This window comes from Rhododendron vialii, chromosome 11a (genome assembly GCF_030253575.1).
Source record: "Rhododendron vialii isolate Sample 1 chromosome 11a, ASM3025357v1".
Taxonomy (NCBI): domain Eukaryota; kingdom Viridiplantae; phylum Streptophyta; class Magnoliopsida; order Ericales; family Ericaceae; genus Rhododendron; species Rhododendron vialii.
This window is the reverse complement of record NC_080567.1, coordinates 30,779,644-30,798,915: the sequence shown is the minus strand read 5'-3', so window position 1 is coordinate 30,798,915 and position 19,272 is coordinate 30,779,644. Positions and strand designations below refer to the sequence as shown.

Here is a 19,272-nt window from a genome sequence, read left to right as displayed (position 1 = left end):
GTGGCACGTACAGTTCAGGACGTAATGTAAACGTAATAAGAATAAGTTCAATTAGTCACTTTATCCATATGGATGAAGAGTGTAAAGTCTATCCCCCATATATAGGTGGAAACCCCATGGTTTCTAACTTTCTACCACTGCATGTGGGCTTTACAAAACTTTTTTTTTTGTTCCAATTTGAACCGTTCATCTTGTAGAACACGTAGAGTAGTATACCCATGAAAAAAAATCAGCTTGATTGAATATTGATAGGTATATAAAAACTTGAATTTTGGTTTACGGAATGGAGGGTCATAGATTTTAAAGTTAAATTGTTTATGGCAGTCCATTTCCTAAATCGAAATTCAATTTTTAATATACCTATTGATAATTTAAAATGCTGATAGAATTATTTCCCCTTTCGAGAGTTAAATAAGAACAAGTTCTTTTTGACTCTTAGTATACGATTAAATTGTGTGGGTTATAATTTTGGACGAAAAATATCATGTTCAAATTCATAAGACTTTGTTTTGTTTGGATTTTGAGAGAGATTTTTTGGGTGATGAGTGAAGAGAGATATGTATAGAAATGAGAGGAATAATTGGAAAGAAAACTTATTGAGGACTATGCGTAGAAAGAGGGGTTGGTTTTAGAGATCTAAAGTGAACAAAGAGGTCCTAAAGAATCATAAAAACAATTTTTTTTAATTTTTCTTGTATATTTTCAATTTTTTTTGAATAAATGTCATAATTTTTTATTTTTCTAATTTTTCATGTCGAGATTAACCAATAATCCATACAATTTTGGCACAAAACTTAAAAAAACGCAATTTTTTTTGAATAAAGACAACCAAAAAAGTTAAAGTACTGTAAATTTTAATTTAGTAGAAACAAGGCCTAAGTGTGTAAAAAAAGTATGGGTACTATGTTGGAAAAAATCTTTCCTCATAAATATTTGGAACCAAAGAGAGAAATAAAAAAAGCATAAAAGTGCGGATCGAAATTGAAAAAATTCTGAAAAGACAAATAAATTGATTCCCAATTAGTTACTCAATTACTTTAACTAAATTTGTTCTCAACGTACTGAATTCACATTTCCTAAAATACCGTTGTTCTTTTTCTCGAATTAAGGGCCTGTTTGAAACGTAGAGAAAAGAAAAGAATTGAAAGTGGAGAGGAAAGTAGGGAGGAAATTTCTTCCTTATATTTTGTTATTTTTCTTTTTGTTTCCTCTCAAATCAAAGAAGGGAAAATTATTTTCTATTCTTTTCCATATGTAGCCTAAAGAAACTTTTTTACTTCAACCTTAACCAAAGTTATCACGTGAGGGCGTGAGAGGGACATCGTGCTGCCTAGGCGCGTTTTTATATAAGCGTGAATGGGGTAGCAAAAGTTAGCGGTAAAAACTCAAATAGAACCGTGTTTGCGGATCACCCTTTGAAAAAGTTGCGGCCACTTCCAACAAAAGTTTGCGTCCATGAGAAAAGCTTGCGGGCCAAAACTCAAATAGAACAACCGTGTTTGTGGTCCACGCTTTTCTGTGTAAAAGAAGAGGTGCGAAGAGAATTTCTTCCCGTGGAGTGATTCTAATTTCACCACAAAAGGTTCTTAGTACACCCGTATACGGGCCATGGTATATGAGCTAACAAGTCGAACGAAATGATGGGAGCTATGGAGATGGACGGAAAGAGAACGAGGACTAAACCAGTGGCCCTGTTCATGGCCTTCGGTACCCAAGGCGACGTCCACCCTATCGCTGTAGCTCTCTCTCTCTCTCTCTCTCTCTCTCTACATGTATATTGATCTGTATGTAAATTTATGTTTACGAGTTGTTAATGCGAGCACGGCCAGTTCTTACTGTCGGTATTTTTACTACATTTATTCAAATGATCAAACCAGTCTACCAAACCCCAAGTTCTGCTCAAGTCATCTGTGTGAATCTTTCGAACAAAGATTCAACGCCATCCCCAAAAGATGGCTCATGAAAGTCCAATTGGAGAGAAGATTGTAAAAGGTTTCCGTTTTTTATGTTTAGCATCTTTTTCATATTATGTATACGGCGTTGATGGAAGATTTGTATTATTTTGTAATTGGAGGGATGGTACTCTTATTCCAGAAATGAATTTGTCTGAGTGTGCTTTGATCTGGTCAATTTGTCGGAGTATGCTATAAATGCTGAATTTCGTTTATAGAGAATTTAGAACGGTATAGAACTATTTTGTACCCTCTTGATGTAGCTTATTAAATTGAGCTCGCATTGCCAATTAGTAATATAACTTTTGTAGGAAATTGAGCATACTTGTGGCAAACTAAAATAAATAGTGAAGATACAGGATCGAGGATATTTGATACATTGTCCAGTGGCATATTTGTGATATCAGCAATATGTTCATAGAGTCGCAAAACCCACTAAGCGATGTTCCAAGTCCTACTCCATTGAACTCTATGTACAACTGCATGCCCATTTTTGGCGTAGACTGCCTCCCATTTTGACTCTTGACAAACACATCATCTTTGTGGATCCCTGCACCTGTTTGTATTTAAAGGTTAGGCTAATGAGTTAACGAACTTGGTCAGTCACTTTGAGGTATCTGCTATTAGTTCGTGGTTCTCTAAATGCAAAAAGGAGCATCGGTGGTTGAAACTGGGTGGTTCAAAGAATCAAAGTATTTTAAATTGAAAGTTGAGATTTATGGTTTTATGGGCCAATATTGTCTCTTGGTATCTTCCATGCCAACGGGCTCAAGTTTATCATACAATATACGTGGAAATTGATATTACGAAGAACACAACTGAAAAATAGGTTTCTTTTTAGTTGGTTCTTGAGAAGTAATGGGGCCTCATTTTGGCTATCGTGTATATTGGTTTCTGATGGGATTTTAACTGAACATAGTCATATGACCGATTATGGAACTTCATTGTGGTAACATTGCTTCTTCCTAACAAAATAGATATCTTTATTTATTATTTTTCATTGATATGTCTTTCGTATTGCTTATTGTATTGGCAATTACTTGCAGGCCATTGCTGCTGCATTTGCTTGTGATCAGGAGGAGTATAGTGTGGTTCTAATAACTCATTCTGCTCACAAGGTTTAGCCAAAAATCCTTTTGAACTTGATCTCTATTCTTTGCTGCTGTATATAGTAGTGTAACATATTGCAATTGGTTAGTCAATTGATTAAGAGAACCATTTATGAATCACTTTGGGCTGTTGGATGAAAAGGTTACTGCATAGAGTTGGTTTTTTTGGTGCTGGGAATGGTAAGGGTGTCCATGAGGATGTAACCTCCATACTTAGGTTTCACTCATCTTATGTCTTTTATTCTCAAAGGTTTCTTTCTAACCTTTTGTCCTCATTCTTGGGCTTATTTCATCTTGTTTTAAGAAGATGGAGGCACTCAATCAAAACTATAAGGCTCTGTTTGGTTACTGTTTTTGGTATCTTTTTTCTGGATTTATTTATTGATAGCACAGAAAACTTGTTTGTTTATCGGTTTCAAAACTTGATTTGACAATTGTTGGGAAGAAAATTTCCATATCTTTTTAAGAAGAATAAATCGAACACTACATAATCAACTATTCAACAGGAAACCAACCAATTTTTTTTTTGGCTCAAGCAAAATAATGAAGTTCTGATGGCATAATGCTTGATTGGGTAGAACATTGTTACCCTCTTTGGAAGTCTCAAGTGAAGCCCAAGGGCCTAACGCTTTTGAAAAAATCTTTTTGGTCCAAGAAATGTGTTTGGTAGTTGGTCACTTATTTTTACGTACCATCTTCAATGTTTCCATTTAGTTTGATGACGGTTGTTAGCCTATAGATAGGAGGCTCTGTAATTGCTATTGTTCAGACTTGAGAGTTGCTTTGAGAATTAGGTTCTGGCTCTCTTGTTTGTTTCTCTCTCCTTTTTATTCTTCTCAATATCCTTCCAGCATTTTCCTCACCCTGCATAGGCCCATATCCTCCAAATCTGATTTTCCTTTTCATTGCAATTGACAATGTCATCTGATTCTAAACTTTTTTGCAAAATTCAGTAATTTGGCTTCTTGGTTGAGTGGCAGAATTTAAGTGTACATTTGGCGACAAAAAACGTGGAATGTCTTCCAGTTTCAACACCAGCTGTTGTTGCTCCTTATGAAGATGATGGTCCTGAAGGTTTCATCAGTCGACCTTCTCTTTAACATATTCCAATTAATGTGATGGATTTTTGTAGAAATTGAATTTTGTGTGGGAGAAGTTGTCTATTCCTATTGAAACAAGTTAGCATCCTTCTTCTTCTTCTTTTTTCCCGTTCAAAGTTCTAATAGCTCCTTATATCTTTCCACTTTCCAGGAACCTTGCAGCCTAAGTTTTTGCTCCAGAAGCGTGAAATTACAAGACAACATAGACAAGAATGCATTCATAATGTGGAAAGGATATTTGGCGATGGCCCGAGCTTGGAGGGTGATTTGATCGTGATAAATCTCTTTGCATTGGTATTTTTTACGAATTACTAACAACATGAAGTTACCTTTGAGCACTTTGTGACTAAAAACCATGGCATTGTTTCTTGATATTAATGGATCTCACTTTGGGAATTTTAGAGTGATGTAATATGATTTTTGAAGTTTCCACGTTCATTTCCTAAAATTTAATCCTGTCAAAAATATATTAGAATGAAAAACTAAAATTTGTAGATGAAAATTATTACTCTAGGAGTTTTGCGGAGTAATGTTTAAACTCAATTTTTTTTTGAGGTTTTGTGAGGTTATCCATTTTATTGGAACAACATCAAAATGTTCTACATGCCTGTTCATGTATATATGAGCATGATGGGAGGGAGGGAAGGAGGGACAAATGGTATCAATGATCAGGAGAGGGAGAAAGAATGTGACTTCTTCTTTCTTACTTTGGGGTCGCTTGGGTCTGGTAAATTTGTAAACTGTGGAAGGATAAAATGGTCAGAGTTTGATAGTTTGGCAGAACTTCCATTGAACTATCTGTTAAATCCAAGACATATGAGTGTGTTATTTTTTAGTATTTCTCTCATGAAACCACTAAAAGTTTAAGTTAAGGGTGGAAGTGCAATTCCTGAATGACTTCCTTTTCATGCTTGGTCCAGGAAGGTTGGAGCCTTGCAGAGCTTTTTTGTGTCCCTTGTATTGTTGCTGCTCCTTACGTTGTCCCTTACAGGTAATCGACAGCTTCCAGTTTGCTGCACGTGATAAAACTTCTTGTATTATGTACTCATCTGCATTGTTCCTCTGTGCTCAGCAGTTGCTTAAGTTTGGTGCATGAAGGGAAATAATTTTTGACATTTTTTTTTTTTGGTTTTTCTGAGGTGGGGGATATGGCTTGTGGTCATGTTATGAGGTTTCTTTTAGATGCACAGGTTACATAATAAGTAGACAGGTGTGTGGGCTTAGATAAAGGCAGTTTTATGGAGAGATGGATAGAAACTTTGTTTCTGATTGAGTGCTGGCTTGGGTTTTAATTGGTGTGGTTATATTTTCTTACAGCGTCTCATGACTCTCATCCTTTTTGATGCAATCAAATATCCGAATGGAATCAAAGATTCAAAAGAGATAAGCAAATCCCATTCAAGGGGATGAACCCCTAAGGGTTGAGAGAGAAACTACGTCTAAATATATATATATATATATATCAATGTTCTTGATAATCAAAGCTACCAAATGAATGACTCACAAACCTACCTGTAGACTCAAGACCCTCCTAACTCTAGAGGACTAGAAATGAAATGAAGACTCTAAAATGGGCTGCATCACTTTGTTGCTAGTTCTCTCTGTTCAACTCTTAGTCTGTATTGTTTCTTGTGAAACCAAGGAGAAGCATTCATTACCAGCATTTACGGTATTATCAAATTCTTCTTCATCTAATTAATCTTTTATCAAATTCTTTGCAGTGCCCCTTCATCGTTTGAGCGCTACTTCAGGAAAGAGCTTCCACTTTTATATGAATATCTTCAGGAAGCTCCGATTAACAAGGCGAGTTATGGAGTACTCTGATCAAAGTTTCCTATGCTATTGGTTTTCTCCTATCTTTTGTGCTGTGTAACAAGTTTCTTCACGATTGGGGATTATTTTGCAGTTACGATTTGAATATATAAAATCCTTCCTTTTATTCAGGTAATGGAGTTGCAGTGGAAGGGTTGATAGATCTATTTGAACAACAACTTATACTTTGTCTCCAATTAGGTTGGATGGAAAGATGTTACCCACTGGATGTGGCCACTTTTTACCGAGGATTGGGGATTGTGGAGAAGTGTTCAGTTGAAGCTAAGCCCCTATCCTTTTACGGTTAGAAAACATGGCCACTAAAATCTCGCCGTTTATTTTATAACTGATATAGGCATCACTTAAATGTTTGGGTGATCAACAAATAAACTTATACCATGTTTGATTCTTTGTGTTTGTTTGACCTCGTCAACTAGATTCTTCATTTGCCAGGATCCAGTTACAGGCCTTCCACTGTGGCATGATAGATCTCCGTCTCCCCTGCTATTGTAAGATTTTATTGTCCATCACTGAAAGGTTACGCCATTAATAGCAACTTACTAGATTAATCTCACAGTCCATCTTAAAATGTTGTTGGTCATTGATAGATTGGTGCTTGAGCCTGTCATGATTTCCTACTCTGTTAATCAACCAAGTTTGTGAAATGTATGTTGAAGTTAGGTCTTGGGGACATGAGTTTGAGTGGATTGACTCATGTCCTATGACATCAAATTTGCTGTAAATTAAGTCTTGAATCTTGATATTCTAAAGCTTTATCTTTGTCAAAGCATCCATCACAAAACCAATTGGCAATGAGTGGAGAGGCCGCCCAGGCTCATATACTAAACTCCAACACTTCCCGCACGTGTGACCCCCGGCTCGCATGTGGAGAGGTAAACAAACGATCCGTAACACATGGATCACAACAAACAACGGTGCAGTTATGGCACAAACAAGGGGAACGAATTCTCTGAAACCCGTGCTCCGATACCATGTTAAAGCATCCAACTCAAAACCAATTGGCAATGAGTGGAGAGGCCGCCCAGGCTCATATACTAGTGTGTGAGACAAACTCCAACAAATCTTGTTTAATATTAAGAGTTGGAAATGAATGTCATGTGATGCATTATCTTTGGCATCATATTATGTTGTCTTTGCCATAATTTTCTGATTTTGTGGTACTTTGGCGTGATAGGTATGGATTTAGCAAAGAAGTAGTTGAATGCCCTGGTAAGTTTATGTTATTTCCACCTTCAGAATTTGTTGTATGTCCGGGATATTTTGGTTTTGAATCAATTCTAGCACCTTGTTTTAACACATTAAGGAAGAATTTCTTGTTATTTAAGTTATCTAAAGTTTGATAAGAAAATAGTTCACTTGGATCATGATAACTCTTAACTCGTAGAATGCCAGGTTAAAAAGTGGACGGTAACTTCCACAAATTAATATTTTTCCTTTTTGTTTTGTTTAAGGGTCTTCTCTATGCCAAGCATGTGGGTGAGATTTTTTTTCTCAATGTCTACTGATATTTGCCCTAGTTTAAATTTTTATTGGATGCTTTATTCGTTGGAGGTTTCGTATTTGTTGGATGCTTCAGTTGTCATACAAATCAGAGCGTGGATTGGCTTACCTGTTCTCTTGTTATCTGAGTGGTATTCGTCAACTAGGAGAGGTCCCTTAGTGTCTGTGTCTGATTCTCCAAAAGGGGTGAGTTTGGTTGGTGGAGAATAATACCAGCCTTGTTCAGGTTTGGATTGCTGTGGAATCATTTTTCTGTGGGACTAATTTTGGATTTTATTTCATGTATTTGCTAACAGTATTTAGGTTCAGTATTCAATACCAAGTCAGGTCTTGGAGTCTAAGATATAGATCAATTTTTACTGACCTATCAAACAGACTGGAGAAATATCAGGTCTGGATAGAAGAGGGTAGGTTTTGCTTGGATTTGGAGGTCTCACAGGTCAGTCTGAGTGGAGTAAAAGTGTGGTACGCACTTGAGATAACTGGTTATAACCAAAGTCTTGTTGAAATTTCAGCAAGGTGGATTACTGTTGAATTGAAAGCACAATTTTTATCTTAAATAATAAGTTACCACCCAACTGACTTTTTCCTATATCAGAGAAAATCTGTTTGAAGGGAGCTGCATAAACCCCTTTCACGTCCTAAATTTCCCTTTTATCTCTTAGAGGGCTGGGCCAAATTGTTGGGTGCATTAGGAATCTGTATTGGAGTGTTCAACACAGCCCAGAACTTGGCAAAATTGGGCTTGAAACTGTTGAAGTGGTTATCATAGGCAATTTATCTTAGTTTTTGTGTGGTTTTGATGGAGAAAAAAGACAGTAAATAAGGTCGAAATGGAACTGTGGCGCTTACAGACAAACATTTTTATTCACTGCTGATTCATGTTTGGAAGCTTCCCCATTTCCTGTGTTTGTTAAGATAGTTTATCTGATGCTTTACAAACAAGTTCTCCATTTGGTTCTCTTTCCAGGAATATATTAACATTCGTGCAATAACAGGATATTGGCCTTCAAATGTTCGGGCTTGTGGCTTTTGGTTTCTTCCTTTTGAATGGCAGTTCTCGTGCAACAAGTGTGGAGAAATTTCAGCTTTGTTGTCTTCAGGCCATTTAAGCCCGAAGGACATGATGTGCTCAGCTCATGCAGAGTTGCAGTCTTTCCTGAAAACTCCTGCATCGTTGCCACCTGTTTTTATAGGTCTGAGCACTGTTGGAAGGCAAGTTTGTTGTTATAATTGTACTGCCTTGAGATGTACTATATTTTACTAGCATCAGTACTTGACCGCCACCTTGTTGGGTGAAGCGTGTCACTAATCGATAGGTGTTAGGCAGATAAGGTTGAAATGAACAAGATGAGCAATATTGGAGCATTCTAGTTTCTCATTTGACGTCTTTTTATGTTTTTTCAAATAAATGTCTCTGCAAACTGAACTTTGTTGTAGCATCATTCTATCCATTATTCATTTTATCGGTATTTCTGCCTAAGTTGGGTTAGGGGGCTAGAGTTCAGCAAAGTTCATGAACTCCGGTACTCACTGCTTCTGGTTACTCCTTGATTATATCCATAACAGGTATAGCTAGAACGTGTATAGGACCATAGGTGACCCGACTTTTTAGCTGTTAATTGATTTTTTGCATGGGCTTATTTCTTCCTTTCTTAGTTTCTTTCTCCACATAAGGTATGGTGCAGTTCAACAGCCTACGGTCTTATGTTTATTTGTTAATTCTAGGTTTTTACTAAGTTATGGTCTTTGTTACATGCAGCATGGGTTTTTTGAGAAACCCTCACGCATTTCTTGGGGTTCTTCAAAAAGCTGTGGATATAACAAGTCACAGATTCATCCTATTTTCTGCTGGCTTTGATCCTTTAGATGCTGCGATCCAGAAGATTGCTGCTGATGCATCATCAGGCTCAGAACAAAAACAGTTCAGTGAGGACGGAACCCTTCTCTTTGGTGGGAGGCTTTTTTGCTTTTCTGGGTGAGCGTTCTTGGTTAACTTTGTCTGGAAAGTGGAAACAAATTAGGAGGAGACGCGTTATGAAACCACTAAAGAGTAACTAAACAAGTGTGGACAGGTGTCACCTGGGTGGCACGTGGCTGAGTGAGGTGATGGCATTTGGTCAAACAATATTTTGATACTTGGACAACCTAAAAAAAACTAATACGTGGAGAAAGGATCTGAATACTGTAAGGGAACAAATATTCTTGAATGATACCCTGAGGGTGGTTTGAAATCCATCCATTTCATCATCATACTTTAAGTTCACAGATTTGTTACCTTATGTTTTGGAATGTACTCTAGATTTAACATCTTATTTTGATGTCTTTTCTTCACATGATTAGTTCTATACCCTATAAGTGGCTATTTCCGAGATGTGCTGCTGTAATTCATCACGGGGGCAGGTGAGAGTTGATTTTCTATTAGTACTTGATTAACAGGAATAATATCCACCCTTCCATGCTGCTAATATGATTTTATCACTTGGACTCACTGCAATACAGTGGATCCACTGCTGCGGCACTTCATGCAGGAATTCCACAGGTTGATTTTATAGACTGAAGTCTAAGTTTTCTTTATCTTCACTTCCATCTTTCTCATTCAAAGACTACTTTTACATTCCATGGATATACGAAGTTGTGTTGCTTAAGGGGCAACCTCAAATTAAATTAAGAATGTTAAAAATTCGTTGGCTAATGGAAACATGGGAGTAGAAAAAGAGATATAATAGGTCATAAGGGAATCCTTTTCTGCTCCCATGATCAGCTCTAACCCATCTTCGGTAAATTAAAAGAAGAAAATACAAATTCTGAAGTGCAACGGAAAGAAGATGAACGCTTGTAATGAACCCTGATAAGACTGCCTGTGACATGGTGCAATATTTGGTTAACCAGTTTTACATGGTTTATCACCCAAGTGGAGCTCTCTCTCTCTCTCTCTCTCTCTCTCACACACACGCGCGCGCGCGCAGAGTTACTGCTAGCAGTTGGTATATTTCAACAGAAGCATTGGTAACTACTTTTAGATTCATGTAGACAAGTCAATCTTTTGTACTGTTAGTTTTGAGTGAGTTGTGAAAATCTATTGCATGTTTTTTAGCAATAAGAATATAAGTTCATTCAGATGGAAAACTTTCTGGAGTAGAGTCTAAAACTAAACTACCCCACTCTCCTCTTCCTCTTGTATGTCAACTTACATATTTGAGATGCAGGTAATATGTCCTTTTATGCTGGATCAGTTCTATTGGGCTGAGAGGATGTTTTGGCTTGGAATTGCTCCAGAACCATTGAAAAGAAACTACTTGCTTCCAGATGAAAATGATGACGTATGTGTGATGGAAGCAGCGAATATGCTAGCGAGGGCCATCAACTACGCATTAGCTCCTGAAGTGAAAGCACGTGCATCAGAGATTTCTGAGTTACTCTCTCATGAGGTTCTAATTGTTATATTCTATAAAACATAGGTGCATTTGGTAGTGATGAAAAGTGGGGAACTATTGACATGACTACAGGAGTCGCAGAATATCTGAAGTTGAATTTTATTTTACAGGATGGAGTGTGGGAAGCTTTAAAGATCATCAAGGAAGAAATCAGTTGTTCAAACTCTATGAGGCATTAAGGTTAGGCTTTTCGGCTTAGCCCATTAATGGTAACTACTAACTTCTTATGGAAGTACTGCAAATTTTCAATCCAACACTGGCTTAATCTCTCGTTTTTTTCTCCTCCTAAATCAAATGTTTGAGTGTGCACTTGGGTGCACTATTGCGGATGTGGACTTGCTGCATTAATAGTATTTCTTTATGTTTTACATGCCTTTCTCTCTCTTTTCGGACATGAGCTATGTTAGGTAAATTTGGTTCTAATTGCACTAGGGGAGGTTTCATCTAGTAAATAGTATTCAGGCTTCTAAAAATGGACTAACAATCATAAATGGCAGTTGCTGCAAAAAGCAATTTCCCTGGCTTGTCTAGGGGAGGTTTCATCTATTGTCTTCCTTCTCTCCATTGTCTCCGGAAATGTTCCAATTTTCATAGATAAACGGTGTATATTTTTATTTATTTATTATTCATTGTTAAGACAAATTAAAATAATATAAAATTTTTAGGCCCCATTCTCTTGAACTTAACTTAAATATGAAAATTGTCCTTATTTGAATTTTTTTTGCATTTGTTAGTTTTGCGCCAAACTTTTGTGGGTTATTGATTCGTCTCGACGAGAAGAATCGGAAAAGAAATTTTTTTTAATTTTTACTCAAGTATTTTGCTAAAAGGTGATTATTTCTCAAAATACTTGGATAAAAGTAAAAAAAAAAATTATTTCTTCAATTCTTCTCGTCAAGATGAGTTAATAACGTAAAACTAACAAATGCGAAAAAAATTCAAATAAGGACAAAGTTTCCAAATTTAAGTTAAGTTCAAGAGAACGGAGCCTTAAATAAAAGTCAAATTTAAATGTAAAAAACATATTATAGTTGAAAATATTACTTGAGTAAACCAAATTAAAAATAAATAAATGACTTAAATAAATAAGATAATAGAATTAAGGAATTAAAAAAACAGTTAAAAGGGTGGGAGTTGGGGGCATTTTGGTCTTCTTGGCAAGAACGGGGTGGGGGGGGCCGGGGGGGTAAAAGCAGCTCTCCCATTGATTTCACCTCTACTGGTATCAGGAAGTCCTAGTCCCCCCTATGCAGAATTATTGTGATGGACTAGGTTTCTCTCCAATCCACTATGTGAGGTATATCCAGCTCTTCAGACTCGTGGACCCCATCACAAGTCCTAACTTGGTATCTATTTCAAGCTGAAGTACACAAGTCCAATGACCACGGATTGAGGAGAGAGAGATAGTGTGAAATACTGGAAGAAAATGTGGGATAAGTACTGCTATTGTTTATTTTGGGTGGGGTTAGGAAAAAGAGAAAAGATGAAAGAGGTTTTGTGGGAAAAAGGTTTCCTCTGTTGAATTAGTTGCTTGCAAGTAGTATAAGTTATTTCATTCCTTTTATTTTTTTCCCCCTTTTCTTTGCCTTTCTACTGAAAAATCAAAGGAAACAACAATCAAAACACCAGCAAGAAGGGAAAAAGACAAGAAAAATAAATGATAGGCTTCAAAAAAATTTTATCTTTTGCCCTGAAGTTATGTTCTTGGTCCAATTTGAAAGGACTTCCTCGGCAATGGAAGTCATTGCACTCCGGATTTGGTCCAAACAAATGACTTTCTTGCACTTTGTCTTGTCTACCATACTAACAAAAACTTGCATAAAATATTCATAGGACTAACTTTCACTACAATTCACCTACTAAATTAGTAAGGGTGTTGTAGAGTCCCGATCACGCTGTCTTGGTTTTACTCGTGTTTCGTCTCGCAATAGTATCTTTGTATTTCATTTCTTATTTTTTGTTTTAGCATGGAAACCCAACACACTTCCATCGCATTGTCCACATATTTTTGCAATTGTAGGAGCAAAATAAAGAAAATAATATTTGTAGCTCTAAAGTACTGAATCTGGAAACTCTAGCATTACGTAAGATGACAGTATCCAAAAGCCAACTCCCCTGGTCTCGAAAAAAGATACTGTATATTTTCATTGGGAAATAACTAAACAAAAGGTGATGACAAAAGTCCAAATTGATGAGCAAATGGGCCGGTGATAAATGGTGGGTTAATTTTTTATATTTTTTTTTACGTGTGCAGATGGTGGGTTGTTGGTTGTTTCTACTTAAATGATAAATCTTGAATGCTTTGTCTGAAGTCAAAACTCTTCTCATATGAGTCTTCTCTTTCTCACTTTAGATTTATTAGGCCCCGTCCAGATTCGGAAATAAGTACTTATTTTTTAAAAAGACAATTTTAAACTCAAAAATTATATGTTTACGCAAATAATTTTTTTAGCAATATGAATTTGTTTAATAGATCTTATTGAGATATTTTTTCATTATATTTGAGTGTGAAAATATAAAATAAGTATTTAAGAAGGGAAGGTAGAACACCACCTAAGAGGCCTGATCCAGTTCAGTAACCACATGGACCCTGCCCCTTCAATGACCAGCCATTTTCAAACTGTGGGCCCGTGTCGCACTCATCTGGCCAAGCAACCAAACTGGGAGGACCTCTATAAATTGCCCTGTTTACTTGAGTAGAAATATACCAACCACCCCCTCTCTCTCTCTCTCACCAGAAAACACACTCTGTGCTTTCTTTGTTTTGCTGTAGGCGTTGTTGTTGAGAGTATGTCTTATCAGGGAAGAGGCAGTGCAGTGGTTGCCGCCGCAGTAGCGGTGGTATGCCTGTTGTTGGTGCTTAATTTTGAGGTGGCTGAGGCAGCCACCTACAAGGTTGGTGGTTCCAACGGCTGGACCTTTAACGTTGTTGGCTGGCCGAGAGGGAAGCGCTTTAGGGCTGGTGATACACTTGGTGAGTATAGCTATGGAATGTGTTTCAATAGGTTTGGCTCCTCTTAGTCTATTAGACTTCTCTTTTTTCGAATCACAGTTTTACTAGACTAGCTTATGTCCGTCTCGACTAATTCTTGAGAACCACTAGTAGGGGCTCTAATGTCAGAGCAAAGTCCCGTACTAGAGTAGCCTCATAAAGGTGGTAGCATTTAACCTGAGACTTAAGAGAGATCAAACTTGTAACTTTCAGGCCTTAACCACCAGGCAAATCTTATGGGGTTTTCTAGCATAATGACCCCCTCGCTCAAACCACAAAGGGCTTTCAGTTGTTCTTATTATTTCTAGATTTGCATCTTTCCTTTTGGTTAGTACTAGATTTGCATCTTTTTCATTAGTTCTATTACTTGCCTTTGGTTATGTGGTGCATCTTGCTTTTCTGAGGTTTAGTTCTAAAGTTGCATTATAGCACCGTTCTACTTTTCTACATGCCTACTAATGACTCTCGTGCTTAGGACAGAAAATGCGGCCGTACAAGAGATACTTACGCTTCACTTTTAGGATTTTTTTGGAAGTTTTGTCCTTATTAAAAAAAATCAGGTTCATGCATTTTGCGTTATACTTTTGTGGATTATTGATAAAGTAATTTTTTTCTTACTTTTACCCAATATTTTTGGGAATATCCACTTTTAAGCTAAAAACGTGCAAAAAGTGGCACTTTTTAGTTTTAAAGTGAATATTTCTCAAAATATTTGGGTGAAAGTAGTAATTTTTGGGTTTTCCGATTCCTTTCGTCAAGACGAAATCAACAAAAATTTGGTACAAAACTAACAAATGCGAATTTTTTTTTGAATAAGGACAAAACTCAATTTTTGCACTTTTTGCTTAGTGGAACTCCTCTTGATCACTTCTGTTGTAGTAATCTACGAAATGACACTCCGATTATTTTCAAAGGGAATTCTGTATGTTTAGAATTTGTGAAGCTGTGTTGGAGCATTAGCGGTGGACTAACAAGTTAAAGTGTTTCTTCTTCCTGTTTTATTAATGTGGTTGCAGCGTTCAGTTACAGCCGACAGGCTCACAATCTGGTGGTTGTGAACAAAGCTGGCTACGACAGTTGCAAAGCCCCGGCTAATGCCAAAGTGTATTCCTCCGGCAACGATCAGATCAAGCTTGTCAAGGGACAGAACTACTTCATCTGCAGCTTCGTTGGGCATTGCGATTCTGGAATGAAGATTGCTGTTAATGCAATCTAGAGAGAGAGAGAGAGAGAGAGAGAGAGAGTAGAATTAATGAGCACTATATATGTATGTGTAATAAGGAAATAAAAGCTTCTGTTTACCAGATGCTATGTTTGGCATGCAATAGTCGCAATATTTTACTAGTAGTATTTTGAAGGGAGATATTAGTGCTTGAACCACATAGTTTCGCTTTCAACAAGTAATGCAATGAAATTCAATACTCCCTCCGTCCCAGTTTATTTATTTATCATAATGTGTAAAACCGTACATTTTAAGTTTGGACGGTCCAGAATTGTTCTAAACACTCTGAATAAATCTGAGCCGTTTAAAACACTTTTCGACAGCTGGGATGAAAAAATGGACCAAACTTGACTGGATCCGACCCATTAGTTTATTGGTAGCAAAACTTCAAACAACTCTTTCCAAGGCTGCACCGCAATTTCAACAGGCCTAAAAATTTCGTGAGGCTGGCCCAGGAACCTGTGTTACGAAAACCTCATAAATAATACTTCATCCCTTCGGATTTAATTGTTTCTAGTTTTATTCTAACTGGCTAAAAAATGAGTTATATCTTTAAATTCGTAATGAATTTCATATCGAATATAGATCTTGTTTGATAGATCTTGATTAATTCTATAATACAATATTTTCGAAATCACGTAAAACATTATAAATTGAAAGATATAATTGATTGAAAAATAACACGAACTCTAAAAAATGACTATTAAATCCGGACAGAGAGAGTATTGAACGGATATATGTGGGCCGAGTGGCCGATCTCCAGCCCTACCCGGCCCCACACCAGGCCCATAGAAAGATTTCATGCAAAGTATGGAATCAAATTTATGTTTATCCAAAGTTAGAAGTGACAAGTTGCTCATTTATTCGCTCTAATGGATATTCTTACCTACTCCTAATGTACATGTGGGTCTGTATAATACATCAGCTATATTAGCTATGGAGCCTGTCAGTTAGCCGGAATAGTTTTGAGAGATTTTTAAAAGGGTGAAGAAGAGGAGGATATGATTAGGTAGGATGAAAAAAATGTGATATTTCCCTTTCAAGGTTACTTTTGATATCCAAGTTAATTTGGTGGTGGGGAGAGATAAATGGGTAATTGGAATAGGAGGACCAATTATGGACAAAGTTGAAAGTGGCCATAAAAAGGCAGACGGACTATTTAGTCTGCGTGATAAGATAGCTCGAGTGTGTGCTTACCGAACTAACTAGTCCGTGCAAATAGTCTATCCAACCAAACAGATCCGGAGTGTTGTAGTGCACATTTCCACTACATGTATAGTGCGGTCAATTCGACGGTCCATCTCGGCAATGGACGGCTCGGATTAATAGAAGTTTGGATTAAATCCAAGCCGTTTATACTAAGATGGACGGTCGAATCGGCCGCACTACACGGCAACCGTACTACAGCCCCTCCCAATTCCCAGTGAAATAGTCCAGCTAACAAACAGGCGCATATAAACCCCTAGACATTGGCCTAGTGGTCAATATGTGAGACTTGGGAGTTTGCTACCTCATAAGGTCTCACGTTCAAAACCTCTTAAGGTTATTAACTTCTTTGGGGTCCATTTATACATATATAGCTTTGCACTGATTGTAATTGGGAACCCTGTAGCTGCAAGTGGATGGTGAGATTGGTTTTTGCGTAGGGTTAGTCAATGTACACGTAGGTTGGCCGAAACACTTCAGTTATGAAAAATAAAAATAAGAAAACATATAGGCCAATATAATATTGCAAAGGCTATGGGGTGCACAGATAGCTGGGAATGGTGGACCATGCTGTGCAGCACCATGCAGTGCACGGTCGGAACTGTCGGATCGTGTATCCAACGGCTTGGATCTCATCTTGAAAATGAACAGTTCTCAATCGTCCATTGCCAAGATAAGATCCGAACACGGTGTTGTGTACCCAGTGCACAACACTGTCCCCGGATCGTAGAGAGGCGAGTTACGACGCCCAAGTTAAATGCACGAATTAAATACTCCTAGCCTATAGCTACTAATCGAAATTCAACTTCTTGATTCTGCTTCTAAAACTTTATAGTATAAATAATCTATTCGACAGCTCATTAATTAATCTTTGCCAATCACTCCTAACTTTGACTATGAAGCCTTGATCCCTCACGATCTTTTAACAAAACAGAATGGCGGAATGTTGACCGTGTCATGAAAGATTCAGTTTTTCGTCGTAATGTTTGGGACGAATCATCGGTTACCACGTTGATCCCGGACCCTCAATAACCAGCCATTTTCAAACAGTGGCCCATGTGATCAACACGACCACCCACACATGAAGGACCCCTATAAGTTGGCCTGCTTCCTAGCTCCACTAGAAATTACCTCACCCTCTCTCTCTCTCTCTCTCTCTCTGGAAAAAAAAACACTCTTCTACTTTCTTTGTTTTGCCATAGGCGTTGTAGTTGAAGGATGCCTTCTCAGGGAAGAAGAGGCAGTGCATTGGTTGCCGCTGTGGTGGCCCTGGCGGTGTGCCTGTCGTCGGTGCTTAATTTTGAGGCGGCTGAGGCAAAAGCCTACAGTGTTGGTGGTGCCAAGGGCTGGACTTATGGCAATTATGTTCGCTGGCCGAAAGGGAAGAACTTCAGGGCTGGTGACACACTTGGTTAGTATATATAGCTATGGAATGTGTTTCAATGGGTTGGCGGGATCCTCTCTTATATAGTAGACTTTTTTCCTAAAATAGGGTGACCGGCCGGCCCAATTTACATGTATCTCGATTAATTTTATAGAATAAATTCATGATCTACTAGCGTTTTTTTATCTGATAATCCATTATCTGGGGCCGTAATAAAAGTCAGAGTAAAGTCCCGTATGGACTAGCTTTATGAAATTATTATCTATCATGCCAATCTCGCTGATAAAAAAAAAAAAAAAAACTAAAACTACGAGGACAGAAGTTAGGACCATTTTTTTAAGGATAGAATGGTGCATTATACATGCCCACCCTATTTTCAAGCTTTTTTTTGTCGATAATCGGATGTCTGAGCTAGCTTTGTGCGCACCTTGATTAGGTCTCCGTGCAGTAAGCGACTAGAAAAACCTTCTGCAGTCCCAAAGTTTGAAATATTTAGGCTCTGTGAGATTTAAACATGCGAACTCATGGAGGACAAACACTTGTTCTTTTTCCCTCTCGTCCACTTGACCAAACCTGAAACCCTTGCGCTTGCTCAGGAGAAGAATTCGGTATCTTAGAATTCGTTAAAATAGCTAGCTATATGCGTTCGACCGACGGTCGGAGATGGACTAACAACTTAAATTGTTTCTTCGTCCTGTTTTGAATATTCGGTTGCAGTGTTCAAATACGACGCAGAGCAGTACGATGTGGTGGTTGTGACCCAAGCTCAATACCGCACATGTAACGCCCCGCCTAACGCCACAGCGTATCACACCGGCAATGACCGCATCAAGCTTGTCAAGGGACACCACTTCTTCATGTGCAATATTTTCCCTGGGCATTGTAAAGCTGGAATGAGGATTGCTGTTAAAGCAATGTAGCCGGAGAGAGAGAGAGAGAGAGAGAGAGAGAGAGAGAGAGTTGTAGTAGATAATGACCACAATGTAGTGAAGTAAAAGTTTTTGTTAAGGCTGCTGATTTTGTCATCCCCTTTTTTGTTAACGCTATTTCCCTGAAAGTGTATTTTTGGTGCAAAAATACACTTGCAGGGAAGTGACGTTAACAAAAAAGGGTGTGGCAAAATCATTTCCCTTTGTCAACTAGATTTACTATGTTTGGCATTCAATTGTTGCAGTATGTTCTTTTGAGTTTTGAAGGAGCAATATTTAGTGCTTGAACCACGTAGCTTGAACCAGTAGAGTAATTATTCAATACTTCCGGAGTATATGTACAGTAGACTCCCTCCTCTCATATGACATGTAAATTTTAGATGGACCCATATTTTATATGAGAGCAGGGAGTATACTGTTCATGACCTCTGGAAATATTGAATAATTTTTGAAACAAGTAACGTAGGAATGTAGCTACCTTCTTGCTATTTTATTTTAAAACGGAATCAAAATCCAATATGACCTTTTATCCGGTGGTAATTATTACTAGATCTGGTTCAGCTACCATGGCCCAAGCTGGTTTTGAGGCAGAATTCTTGATGCGGTGC

At 37.7% G+C, this 19,272-nt stretch overlaps 3 protein-coding genes across 3 annotated transcripts; all 3 read left to right on the top strand.

Moving 5' to 3' along the window:
- The first annotated feature begins 1,524 nt into the window (after positions 1–1,524).
- Positions 1,525–12,047, top strand: LOC131308821 (sterol 3-beta-glucosyltransferase UGT80A2). The gene is made up of 15 exons (XM_058335846.1): positions 1,525–1,736; positions 2,999–3,070; positions 4,042–4,135; positions 4,313–4,455; positions 5,082–5,152; positions 5,883–5,964; positions 6,175–6,276; positions 6,427–6,482; positions 7,169–7,203; positions 8,493–8,709; positions 9,257–9,472; positions 9,838–9,897; positions 9,997–10,036; positions 10,704–10,925; positions 11,042–12,047. Exons 1-15 carry the CDS (start codon positions 1,638–1,640, stop codon positions 11,108–11,110), a joined length of 1,578 nt encoding a protein of 525 aa, XP_058191829.1. The 5' UTR covers positions 1,525–1,637; the 3' UTR covers positions 11,111–12,047.
- A 1,496-nt stretch (positions 12,048–13,543) lies between these two features.
- On the top strand, positions 13,544–15,344 carry LOC131308820 (basic blue protein-like). Its single transcript, XM_058335845.1, has 2 exons — positions 13,544–13,905; positions 14,940–15,344. The coding sequence occupies exons 1-2, from the start codon at positions 13,722–13,724 to the stop codon at positions 15,137–15,139; spliced, it is 384 nt and encodes a 127-aa protein (XP_058191828.1). The 5' UTR covers positions 13,544–13,721; the 3' UTR covers positions 15,140–15,344.
- A 2,129-nt stretch (positions 15,345–17,473) lies between these two features.
- LOC131308819 (basic blue protein-like) lies at positions 17,474–18,955 on the top strand. The gene is made up of 2 exons (XM_058335844.1): positions 17,474–17,762; positions 18,453–18,955. Exons 1-2 carry the CDS (start codon positions 17,570–17,572, stop codon positions 18,653–18,655), a joined length of 396 nt encoding a protein of 131 aa, XP_058191827.1. The 5' UTR covers positions 17,474–17,569; the 3' UTR covers positions 18,656–18,955.
- Positions 18,956–19,272: the final 317 nt, after the last annotated feature.

Bases quoted from the DNA above. Each gene is read 5' to 3' on its own strand.
- LOC131308821 (XM_058335846.1), top strand. From the start codon at position 1,638: ATGATGGGAGCTATGGAGATGGACGGAAAGAGAACGAGGACTAAACCA. The intron at 5,153-5,882 runs GTAATCGACAGC...AATTCTTTGCAG, and splicing joins CCTTACGTTGTCCCTTACAG to TGCCCCTTCATCGTTTGAGC. The intron at 9,473-9,837 runs GTGAGCGTTCTT...TCACATGATTAG, and splicing joins AGGCTTTTTTGCTTTTCTGG to TTCTATACCCTATAAGTGGC.
- LOC131308820 (XM_058335845.1), top strand. From the start codon at position 13,722: ATGTCTTATCAGGGAAGAGGCAGTGCAGTGGTTGCCGCCGCAGTAGCG. The intron at 13,906-14,939 runs GTGAGTATAGCT...ATGTGGTTGCAG, and splicing joins TAGGGCTGGTGATACACTTG to CGTTCAGTTACAGCCGACAG.
- LOC131308819 (XM_058335844.1), top strand. From the start codon at position 17,570: ATGCCTTCTCAGGGAAGAAGAGGCAGTGCATTGGTTGCCGCTGTGGTG. The intron at 17,763-18,452 runs GTTAGTATATAT...ATTCGGTTGCAG, and splicing joins CAGGGCTGGTGACACACTTG to TGTTCAAATACGACGCAGAG.